The 13,022-nt window shown below is 35.9% G+C and overlaps 1 protein-coding gene across 6 annotated transcripts in view; it reads right to left on the bottom strand.

The window, feature by feature from the left end:
• NOL4 (nucleolar protein 4) overlaps positions 1-13,022 on the bottom strand; it is a 450,364-nt gene that overhangs the window by 120,755 nt on the left and 316,587 nt on the right. For 4 of the 6 annotated variants that reach the window (XM_061130798.1, XM_061130799.1, XM_061130800.1 and 1 more), the window contains one exon: positions 10,037-10,216. In XM_061130798.1, the coding sequence (XP_060986781.1) occupies positions 10,037-10,216 (180 nt within the window). Of the gene's footprint in view, positions 1-9,094; positions 9,287-10,036; positions 10,217-13,022 lie in introns of all 6 variants that reach the window. The other 2 variants (XM_061130797.1, XM_061130801.1) reach the window with 1 other exon arrangement.

Genomic DNA, 13,022 nt, shown 5'->3' with positions numbered 1-13,022 from the left:
AAGAGACATTTAAAGCTGCTCTTAGCCAAAAGTGAGGATTCAACAGATAAAAAACATTGGATTTAGTTCCCTTGGGAGTTCACAGATTGAGACAGCAAGGGTTTCCTAGAAAAGGGAGCAGTGAAATGCAATTTCAGATTAGACTGCATTTATCATGTTCCTCAGAGACCAGGTAACAAACCGTGCAGGAGTTTTCATATGTTATTTCAGATGTTGTTGGTTTTCACATATAAGTGCTATTTGTTTCTGAAGCACAAGTGAGACAAATTCCACAAGTAACAGCTGATAAAACATGCCTAAGAACCAAGATCCAGTGACTAAAATCAGGGAGCTTTTCTTCAGATTTGTTTACTGCTAATTTTTCAGTGTCTCATCCTGGGTCATCTCCTTTTTCTTGAGTGCATTTTAGGTCATCCAGAGACAGCTTGTGAGTGGTACTGTAATTTCAGTAGTTGTCTGCAGTGTCTTTCTTCCTCATTTGGGAAGTAGAGTTTAGTTGGGTGTTGATTTGTAGATTAAAATGTAGCTTCTCTAAAAAATTGAAGACTTTTTTTTTCTTAGTATTTTGAAGATTGTCATCTGACATCTATTTTGAGGGCAAGTATTATGTTCAGTTGGAGAAGGAAATGGCAACCCACTCCAGCGTTCTTGCCTGGAGAATCCCAGGGACAGCAGAGCCTGGTGGGCTGCCGTCTATGGGGTCGCAGAGGGTCGGACACGACTGAGGCGACTTAGCAGCGGCAGCAGCAGTATTATGTTCAGTGTGTTATACTATTTTAGATAATTTCTTGTTTCTTGCTGGTGACATTTAAGAATTTCTTGGGTCTCCTGCAGTTTTGCCTTGACACACACAGGTGTGACTGTTTTTATTTGTGCCGCCCAGAACTGGTCTATTTCTCTCTTCTCAGTATTCATGGCCTAGTAAATTTTGAAAAATTCTTCCTCCTTATTTGTTTTAATGTTGCACTCATTCTAATTTCTCCTTTGGAATGTCTACCAGATCTATATCATTCTAGTCCCCAGGTAAACTCCTTTTTCAAATTCTCCTTCTCTTTTTTCCTTTCTGTGATTAATTTCCATAGTTCTGTGTTCCAGTTTATTGGTTTTCTCTTTGGCTGAATCATCTTATCTGCTGTTTAACCCATATAATAAGGCTCTAGTTTCAATATTTATAATTCCCATCATTTCAGTTTTTGAAATGGGATTCCCTGGTGGCCTTGACAGTAAAGCATCTGCCCGCAATGCGGGAGACCCAGGTTCGATCTCTTGCCTACAAAATGCCATGGATGGAGGAGCCTGGTGGGCTACAGTCCATGGAGTCACAAAGAGTTGGACACGACTGAGCAACTTCACTTTCTTTTCAGTTTTGAAGCTATCATTTGATGTTTGTAATTCTCCTTTAATGAGAGGGCAGTCCTTTCAGGGTCCCAGCTTTATATACAGTTTTCAGTTCATGTTCCTGCCTAGTAACAAACCGAAATCCACATGTCCTGAACTTGAGTTGGCATTCAAACCCAAGCCCTAATCTGTCTGGGCTTAAAGTCACTTTTTCTATCTCCCTAGTCTTTTACCCTATCAAATTAAGGGCTTACAACTCTGGCTGAGAGTTTTCTATTAATTTCAAGCCCTGAGAATTCCTTTTCTTTCTTCTGAGCTTTTAGAGGTATTTAAAAATTGTAATTTTTTTAAAAAAACTCAGGATTTGTACGTATTTGTAGATGGAAGGTGAGTGGAGTGTATGAGGGATATTCCATGAGTCTCAGGTCAAGATAATACTTAAACTAAAGGATCTATTGATGAGTAAATCTGAAAGCTATGATGGCTGTATTCTTTATACTTTAGTTACTCTTCAATTTTAGTAGATAAAATACATTTTAGTAATGTATTTAGTACATATTTAGTAAATAAAACACATTCAGTAAATAAAGAGAATAGTACCCATGAACCCTGAGTCAGGACAAATCAGTGGACCAAGAGAGCACACAGTGAGAGAAAGTGTTGCAGTTCCCTGTGATGACCTACACCAGCGGTCCCCACACTTTCTAGCACCAGGGACCAGTTTCATGGAAGACAATTTTTCTATGGACAGGGGAGGTAGAGGGTGGACGGTTTCAAGATGATTCAAGTGCATTATATTTATTGTACATGCTATTTCTATTATTATTATATCAGCTCTACCTAAGATCATCAGGGATTAGATCCTGGAGGTTGGGGATCCCTGATCTAGACATTAAAGGAAATAACAAAGCATATCACAAGAAAGGGTAGAAAGGGGCCAGATTATCATTAATTATTATTAATAAAATGCTGATCATTTTATTTACATTATACAATGTAATACCCCAACAGCCTTCTCCTTTAAAAAAAAGTGGAGACTCAGAAACATCACATAAAATTGTACAGGAATTCAACTTAGGTCTCTCAGTTTCAAAAGGCCATATACTAACACTGTAATAAGAATTTCGAATTTTTCCTGAGATGATAAAAACTCAACAGTATCAAAGCCAAAATTGAGGAAGACTACTCCAGGAGCAAAGGCAAATTTATTGTAAAGCCAATAAAGTACAGGCCCCAGGGTTCTTCAACTGGATGGAAAAGTTTCTGGATGTTGTAAGTATTACAGGTAGAAATGAGAAAGCAAATGAAAATAAAAGTATCAGTATTTATATATAAGTTTATTTATATATAAGTGTGTCTGAGAATTGTCTAAAGATATGTCTGAAGTAAAAGATTTGAGTCTTCAAGATTTCTCTGTTTTAAAAAATTTATTGTGTATTTTTTCTAATTGTAGATATATACTCACCTTTCTATATAATTTTTTGCTCATAATTTTATGTTACTTTACTTTTGAAAAAGATCCCAAATTTCAGAATTTTCAGGTGCAAGTCCTAGATTTGTCTCTCCTTGCAAATAGAGGGTAGGGAAGGAGTATAAGATGGAAGTAGGAAGTTGAGTTAGAAGAATTATGCAAGATGTGTGAGAAGCTAGAAATAAAATTATAGCTGATAAAATTCAAAATTATGGGACTGATTTTGGAAAGACAGAAAAGGAAGAATAAACAGAAGTAAGTCAGTGAGAGGATGCAAATCATAAATATAAAGAGAGTCAGACATCATTCCAAGTTTATGAACTTTGGTGTGAATGACAACAGTGGGTTAACTGCTGGAAATAGGTAAGTCAAGAGGAATTTGCTGGTGATTTGGTAGATGAGGTAGATCAGAATGGGTAGAGACTATGGGTGATAGAGAATATAGAGAAATCAGTGAGGATATAACAGTACATTTGTCTAGCATCTGACTGAGATGTGGAATGAAATATCAAGGCTTTGTATATGACTGGGCTCTACTTTGAGAGCTGCTTTTGTTTAGTTATCAAGTTGCGTCTACCTCTTTCATGATTCCATGGCCTATAGCCTGCCATGGGATTCTCCAGGCAAGAATACTGGACTGGGTTGCCATTTCCTTCTCCAGGGGGCTTCCTGACCCAGCAATCGAACTCGCATCTCCGGCTTAGCAGATGGATTCTTTACCACTAGCGCCACCTGGGAAGCCCTCACTTTGACAGACAGTAGAGAAGTCTATAAGGGGGCAGATCTCGGCAGCTGTGGAGACAGTAATGTGCAGTACATGGCCAAACATAGAAACTTCAGCAGTGCCCCAAATCAAGAAAAAAGTACATGAGTAGAAACAGGAAAAAAGGTCTTAAGAAAACTGGGTGATTTATAGTCGAGGATGCAATTTTTGGATTTGGTGCAAAGGTGGTCATGAGATCTTCATGAGAAGTAATTCAATATAGTGCTGAGAATGACAGCTCACTAAGGGACTATCAGTGGAGGCAGAGGTAACAGGTATCATTTCTGAGTATAAAATAATCATTCAGGAAACACAGCAAAGAAAGATAGACTCATTGAGTCTTCAAAGAAAGATTATAGAAGCCATTAACTTCAATATCTGTATCTATTTGGAATCTGGGGAGTCTTTTAAGGCAGAAGATAAGAAAAGGGGAAAACTGAAACGATGACCACTGGGATGGTCACAGAGACAATGTTCCGAAGGAGGTCAAGTTATAGGGAGCAGAAGCCGCAGGGTGATCCAGAGCAAGTAAGACCAGAACTCTTTCTCTGTAAAGACAGCAGAGGATACTTAAAACATTTTACATGACTGTGAAAACTTTTAACATAGCTTGTGCAGGCTGCTTGAGAGAAATCAAAGACTAAGGTATACCCATACGAATAATGACTGAGGTAATACTCACTGAGGTAAAGCTCACTGAAATTGAGAAAGTTAAAGCACTAACAGTATAGAACATTAGCCATCAGTTATTAAGAAAAGTATTTTAGGATGTAATTTAGAAAGAAATATTATGAAGAAAGAACTTAGAAGATGTTATAGAAGTATCCTGGGGGATAGTAGATGACATCTATAAAAGAGAGGGCAAAAAATGGTACAACTAGCAGGTGGGGAATTCAAACAAAATGTGTTTGCTAATTAGCTTCAATTAAGTTAATTGGTCACAAAGAGAGAAACCGGCACAGTTGTGATCACAATGCATAAAGACTATTGTGAATAATAATGGCTGCACAGATATAAAGTTTCTAATCAAGGTCTTGTATGGAGGGCTCATGATATTTCTGGTCAAATGCTTAAAGAAGCACTTTAATTCATTTTTCATAGTACCTCTATTTGCTAAAGAATCAACAGCAAGTGTCACTGTAGCTTTTGCAATAGCTATGCACAGTCTATTTTCATGGCTATAAAAGTTGTGAATTGAAGAAAAATTATGATCTCTCTACATTAACTTCCATCAGACAAATAGAGGCAAAGGATATGTAATGGTCAAATTCACTAAAAAACATTTCCTAAACATTTAATACTTATTTTTTAATGAAAAAACTGTGAAACCAGGCCAGATAGCAAAATTACTGAGGAGGGTATTATAGGATGTAAATAAAAAATACTGTGAATAAAAAACTTAGAAGATGGTCTGAAATGATGGTGCTTCCATAATTAGATTATTTACACATTTGTTTTAAAATTATATCTCCCCTCACCAAAAATAGATATCAGAGCTACCAAGGAAATATATACACTAAAACAAATTAAACAAAGAGATAACTGGGAAAGAGATAACTCAGAAAGATTTGGGCTCTAAACTTTCTGACAGGGAAAAAAGTGAGCCTACTAAGTTAATGATGAGAAAACATAAAAGCACTCTATTTCTGTAGAAGAAACACATTTTTTTTTTCATTACATGCTAAAAGAGGGTTCCAAATGAGATCATTTATAGTGGACATTCACTAGCCTAGTGGACAATGTTCCTGGCAAAATTTCTCAAAAAATAGCATGAGATTAATTCTCAAAAAAACATGGTCAAATAAATAATATTAAAAGGCAAGTTAATAGGTAATTTTTCAAGAGATTGAGTTTATGGAATTCAAATATCTAGGCTACTTCATCTGAATAAAGAACTTAGAAGATGGTCTGAAAATGAGGTTCAGAATTTGAGGTACATGAGGCAGAATGGATTCAAAGTATTTGACTATATCCTCCAAATATTTTCATTTAAGTTTTACAAAAATACATCTAAACATGTGCAGCCTGGTGAAAGATTCTCTAAACAATGCAAACTCAGAAAATAAAAAGAGAAATCATACCTATAACACAAGTGATACTCGGGTATGGGCCAACCCCACCTTGTTCATAAGGTTTTGCTGTTATTGTTTAATCTATCATAGGTGCTCTTGAATTTAAGATCAGGACACTTTGGAGCAATACATTTCTTTTCTGGAACAATCAACAAATAGTCTTTAGAAAATTAACTGAAGTAACTTGAGTGTCAAAGCTGCATAACAGAATCAATAATGATTTGATATATTTGTCTAAGGATTAATATAATGGCTACCTAACTCAATGGTTCTTAAAATCTATTAAAAACTAAGATAGTACTCTGTATCAAACTTCTTGGATTTACTTTTCACAAAACATATCCTTTTATATTCAACACTGAAGAACTTATGATTTGAGATCACTGGAAACAATGAATTAGTGAAAATGTATAGAAAAGTATAATAATAAGGCTTTTTAACTTCATGCATTATAGAGACTGTTTCGTGCAATGACAGAGATTTTCACTACTTAACCTATTAAGACCTTTGGGGTCTTAATGATGTCAATGAAATAAGAATGCATAAATACATACTCTAATATTTGTATGCATTCAGAGAAGTCAATGAAAATTACTTATGCTCTGAATTCTTAAGGGATAAAAGAAGTGAAAGTAAAAGTTGCTCAGTCATGTTTGAGTCTTTGTGACTCCATGGACTAAAGCCCATCAGGTTCCTCTGTCCATGGAATTCTCCAGGCAAGAATACTGGAGTGGGTAGCCATTCCCTTCTCCAGGGGATCTTCCCAACCCAGGAATCAAACTCCGGTCTCCTGCACTGCAGGAGGATTCTTTACCATCTGAGCCACCAGGGAAGCCTCAGCTTAAGGGATAGTGTAGTGTAGATTAATTAAAAATGAATATATTTTTGTACTAACAACAGCTGAAAATTAGAGTGAAAGTCAGATTCTAAGTATAATACTAATATAAGGGCTAAGTCACTTCCATTGTGTCTGACTCTTTGTGAACCCATGGACTGTAGCCTGCTAGGCTCCTCTGTGTCTATGGGATTCTCCAGGCAAGAATACTGGAGTGAATTGCCATTTCCTCCTCCAGGGGATCTTCCTGACCCAGGGATTGAACCTGAGTCTCTTATGTCTCCTGCAATGGCAGATGTGTTCTTTAACATTAGTGCCACCTAGGAAGCCCCTAATACTAATATAAGTTGTGATATACCACCTCTATGGGAATATCTCTTTGAATTTCTGAATCAAAGTCAGGAATGAACTATGTAATTCAATATTTTGTATTTTGCTTTACTTATAGAGTCTGTTGCCTTACAAACCATAAGTAACTGGATGAGCTAAGCTTGCTGAATGTCCCTTTCATACATTCATTTTATAATACAGAATCCCCTATCAAATAGTCCTACAACTTTCCAATTATTCTCTACAAATATATTAAAGTTGTCTTTAGGTTGCTTTATTGACTTATTAAAGTACTACAAAATAATTTGCATGTAAAAATAATCATATATTAAAAATGATACATATTTTCTCCATGTCTTCATACAGTGAAAATAATGATAGCATCTTCAAGTGTTTCCATTTTTAAATTATTAATTATATATATATATATTTATTAATGTATAGTATTTAGTTGGAATTACTATCTGCCCTAGTCATGCCTTTCCTATTTGTTCCAGGAAAGGATGAGTGTTCAAAATGATGACATACTCCATGACAATGAAGTCATATGTAAAGCACATCAAAATTTTGGTGTTAAATAGATGGCAAATTTAATATTTAATTCCATTAGTACACTATTGAATAATGTATTTTTTAAAAATAGCCTAAACTACAACATCAATTTTCATCTGTGTTTTTCATTTATTTAAAGTAAGCCTTGTATTTTTACCTAAGCACTTCACTTCCTACAACTGTAACCTCAAATATTCATGATTAGGAAACATGCCAAATTTGTTTAACAAGTCAGGCATCTCGTATTTCTCATTACTTTTTATGATGTTATGCACATTATATGTTATACATATATGGATAAATGAACAAAGAGATGAACAATTGAAAATTATTAAAAATAAATACAATAGCATTTCTCTATAATGTTTTCCTTCATGATTAGTTTGCAAACCTACATGATTTTATATTAACTCTTTTGTCCTTCTCTATGCATAGCACAAAGCTTAAAACACACAGGTGTTCATATTTGGTAAATAAATACAGCTAATATTGGTAAATAAATACAGCTAATAAAAATAGATAGATACAGTGACCATCTCAAATACACCTTATAGAAATTAAGAATTCTGCATGACAAGCTGAAGTAATGCGCCTGGGTTACTCAGCACCATAGTTCTGGTGGACCTCGAACTCCAGACCACGCTCTCTGGGGACCAAGCCTTGTGTTAGCGACCATCTTGACAGACTACCTCTCTATGAGAAACGGTCGTTTTCCTTTTAAAATTTCAAAGATATTCTCATAAATCATTGTAGAAAAATGGATAATAAGGGATTTTATTACTTGTCATTCATTTCTATCTGAAAAGCTCTTTCTCATATATGATACTCTGAAACCTCTCCTATATCTATACCAACTCCTGCTCCATGATATCTAATGAATTAGAGGCACTGATCACAAATACAAAGAGTCTTGGCTTTCACAGAGGTTTCTCAAAGGTACAAATAAAATAGTTTCAGAAAATTTCTAGTACTTGTCCCCTCAAGTACATAAGAATATTAAGAAATTTTAAAAATATATTGTAAAAACTACTTCCTAGGTACAACAACTCAATCAAACTGAGGTAGAATAAAGTTCAAAAATCACCGATATTTAATTTCCAGCCATAAATATCTAAAACTGGCATAGTATCATCCATCTATAAAGCCAAGCTGAATCTAAAAGCCCATGTTAACCATCCACAAGACAAACACACAAAGATACCGAGTACACAAAAGCCTTATTTTTCACATAAGGCGTTTCATTCCCTGACCTTTGTTTTCAAGGCCTGCTTCTTGTAAACTGTTGGTATGAAAACGGTACTACTTAGATGGATCCATTCATTTCCTTTTGCTCCAGAGAAAACCATCCTCATATGCCATCTAAAGCAACCATTGGTGCTTCAGTTCAAGACTTGATTAACCTTAGATCTGCTTCAGCAGTAACAGAAAGGAAACACACAAGAATGGGATGCTGATTCTTGCCGGTGTTCACTCATGTGACCCTCCTTTTCTAGGACATGGTACCACGCGGGCCTGTGAGCACTACTCACAAGGTATTCCTTATTGAATCAACAGAGGGGATAAATACTTCAGGAAGATGAAAAGGAGCAAATACAAACGAGCAAACAAAAACCCCTTGGACCTGACGTTATGGAAAAAATTAAAAAGACACTAAGATGAAAAAAAAAATCGTGTCATGGTTTACATGTGGGATTTGGATGGAATCTAGGGCTGTGTTTTAATTCAAAACTCACCATCTCAAAACCACTTCTTTTCATCCGCCTGCAGGACTTGAGGTAAGTACGTATGCGTTTTCGGGCACGCTCTTGATATTCAGGGAATTGTCGCCTGCATGAGTCAATGATAGCCTGGATCTTTTCTTTGGGCTGCTTAGAGATTGGGACCATTCGGTCCAAGTTTTCATCTACAAACAGCCTGACAAACATCTGTTGGCAAGAGGGAGACAGAGGAGAAGGGTTTGGAGGGCTGCTCTCTGCTGTTCCTAGCTTCCTGTCTTGATTACCGATAGGAAAATACTCTTTTCTGGTTTATGCACTGGAGAACTTTGCAATGGAAAGCCAGAAATTTTAAGCAAACACCCTTTAAAGACTTTCTAAATGGTTGGATTAAAAAATAGAGAGAGAAAAAGAGAGAGAGGCAGACAGATAGACAGACAGAGACAGAAAAATATAGACTATCGCGTAGAAAAAAATCAAGAAATAACAGTAGACTATGACAATTAAGTACCCCGTAAATTCTCTATTAATAATAAAAATGACTGTTACATTGCTACACTGCACAGTATACTAATCTCAGAAAACAAACAACAGATTTTTTTGTCATGCATAATTAGGTAAGCTGGGAAAGCAAAAAAAAAATAAACAAACAAAAAAACAAAAAATAACGGATGACAGGCAGGCTCTTCCGGGGCATAAGCTGAGGCCCCCTTCATCCGCTAGGTAAACATGCATACTCACACAACACAACTGCAGTTTTCAGCTCACATTTGGCTTTAAAATTCTAAACAAAACACAGCAATTCTGGTGACTGGTTGGCAAAGAGTGTTTCATGTACTTTTTAAATCCTTCTGTAAATTAAACAAACATGTCTCTAAAATATCCACATTTACCAACAAGCAACAACATGAAAGTGAAGGGCTAAAAATCCAGCCACACAGGGCGGGTGGCAAGACTCACATTAAAAGCTTTTAGCCGCTCAGCCTCCACGCCATCTGTCTCGTTAGCTTTCTCAGAATCTTCGTGGTCATCGTGGTCATCTTCATCCTCATCTCCCCTGTTTAGAGACAGATCCTCAGCACCCCGATCCACACTCTCATTTTTGCCCGAGTCGTAGCTTGAATAGCTATGCGTAGGGGACTAAAAAGAAAAGAAGAAATTGTTGCTTTGAAATTCCTTGCACGAGCGAATAAATTTGGTTTTGCTTTTAATGTCAACTGTTTCTCAAAACTTCAGTTTAAATAAGCTGATAATTCTAGAGCTGTGGCTATTTTCACTTAAATCAAAATTAAATGAAATCAAATTAAAACTGCATTTCCTTGGTCACATCATTTACATGGCAAGTACTCAATAGCCACATAGAACATTTCTGTCACTGCAGAAAGATTTATTGAATTTAGCTTTCTGAGAGTAATTACTGTTTCCATTCAATATACATATTGCAGAACAAAAAACAACCTGCGATCAGTTTTGTAAAGGAATCAATGAATCACATATTCTTGGAATAGAGATGACACCAGAGCTTAGCCCATCTAACTGCATTAGTACTCTTGAAACAGATCAGGGAACTGAGGGGTAGGTATATTTCACTGATTTGCCCAACAAGGACTATACAAAATATTGATGCTAGGACTACTCGGACAACATGTCTTCAGGTCACTTTATAATTTTTCTATGAGTCTAAAGTTGGCATCTGATTTTGGCTTAGAAAGAAGTAACTAAGTTTCCTTCTAATCATTTGTCAACCTTAGAGCTTCATAATGTACTAATGAGGCCAACTGAGACAATTTTCACAAACGTAGATAATTGTGTCCAAGACCAACTATGGATCCTGCTGTGATATCCTTTACTTCCTTGTTAGCTGAGGATCTGTTCCAATCCTGTGGGCACCAACCTTTTCTACCCTAGGTATCACTGCTTCAAACCTTCAGTTCCAGATGAAGAAAGTGTGCCTGTAACTAAAATCAAGTTGAATCTAGCAGAGCTAAGAAGAATAGAAACAGTCCTGGGAAATAATTTGAGCATCTAGATTCAACTGTGCCTGAAATGAAATGAACTCATGAATCTTTCCAGCTGTGTGATATTATACCCTTTCAACCTCCCCTTTATATTTTTGCTTAAATCTGAGTTTCAATCATTTGCAGTAGAGCTTGAAGTAGTACAGAAATCAGTCATTACCGGGTCAGATTAGCAACCCAACTTTCACACATGATAACTTACATACCCGGGTCACCCCAGCTAGTATGTATAATTTCTGTAAATAACAGAAAATATTCTGAAATCTAACAACAAAGTCAAATACTTTTGAAAGACCTTTACAATGGGAAATTTTAAATCATTAGCATTCAAAACTGCCTCCACACAAAGACAGCATATGTGTTGAATGCTTTAAGGACTGCACTACTTTATTATTACCAGAGATTATTAAAATCAGAGAGAGAACAAAACTAAAATAGATCACTGACATTAAAAGTGGAGTTACAATTTAAAATAAAGCCTGTTTTTATAGTTCAGATGATGAACAAGGTAGAATCACCTAATCAAATATAAGGCAAATATTCCATAGGTTTGAAAAATATACCATACATGCTTTTTAAATGGTAATATTTTTAAAGTGTTATAATACACTTATCTGAATACAAATATGCTGGGCTAATTTATTCTTTCTAGATATGATGTGAGACACACAAGCCAGCAGTCTACTACAAATAGTACCACTTAGAACCATGAAGGATGTTCATGGATAGCCCTAGGCAGTCAAGGTAAAGAAAACCCATCTGAGACCTGAGAATATTCAGGATCTAAACCAAGAACATAATCAATGTTGTTGTTTTTATTTCTTCTACAAAATAAACTAAAATTTTTGTAACTCTGAATTCTGTTTCACAGATGGTATGTCATTTCTTGCCTGTCTTACTGTTGAAGATCTAAAAGCTTTCAAGACCAACTGGATTAAGTTGACTTTCCACAGATTCCCACTTCAACCGCAGTCTATTTGAGTCTTTCCCTTCACTGTAAAGTCTTAATATTTAACGGCTTTTGACACTGATTTAAATACCACCATTGTGCTATACTTTTCTTTACACGTTAATATGCATTTTTTCCTTCAAGCTAGACTGAGACAGGAATCAAAACATATCCTACTTTTCCTCATGGCATCTAAGAAAGGTTCTCTACAGAGTTGGCACTTAAGGTAGTTTTCCTTTTTCTGCAGTCTTTGGTCTTAAAACGTGGGGGAGTGAAGAAAAGCCATAGACGGAAAGAAAATATTTGCCAATGACACATCTGCTAAAGGACAGTTATCCAAAACATACAAAGAACACTAAAAACTAAACAATAAGAAAACAGCTTGATTAAAATATTGGCCAGTAACACCTCACCCAAGAAGATATACAGATGGCAAATAGGCACATGAAAAGATGCTTCACATGATATGCATTGGGGAAATGCAAACTGAAGCAACATTGGGATATCACTACACACGTATAAAAATGGTCAAAATCTGGAACACTGACAACACTAAATGCTGGAGAGGATGTGGAACCACAAGTCTCATGCATTGCTGGTAGGATGCAAAATGATACCACAACTTTGGAAGATAGTTTTGCTTTTTCTTTTGAAACTAAACATATTCACCATGTGATTCAGCAATTGTGCTCCTTGGTATTTACCCAAGGAACTAAAATTTGTGTCTACACAAAACTTGCACAATAATGTTTCAAACAGCTTTATTCATAATTGCCAAAACCTGGAAACAACCAACATGTGCTTCAGTGAGTGAATGGATAAACTGTGGTTGATCCAGATAATGAAATGATATTTAATACTAAAAGAAATGAGCTATCCAGCCACAAAAAGACACAGAAGAACCTTAAATACATATTAATACTTACTAGCACCACCTAGGGGTCACACTTACTGCTAGTGGTAAAGAAACTGCTGGCCA

Source organism: Dama dama, chromosome 27 (assembly GCF_033118175.1).
Source record: "Dama dama isolate Ldn47 chromosome 27, ASM3311817v1, whole genome shotgun sequence".
NCBI lineage: Eukaryota > Metazoa > Chordata > Mammalia > Artiodactyla > Cervidae > Dama > Dama dama.
Note: the sequence above shows the minus strand (reverse complement) of the source record. Positions and strands in the feature narration are given on the sequence as shown.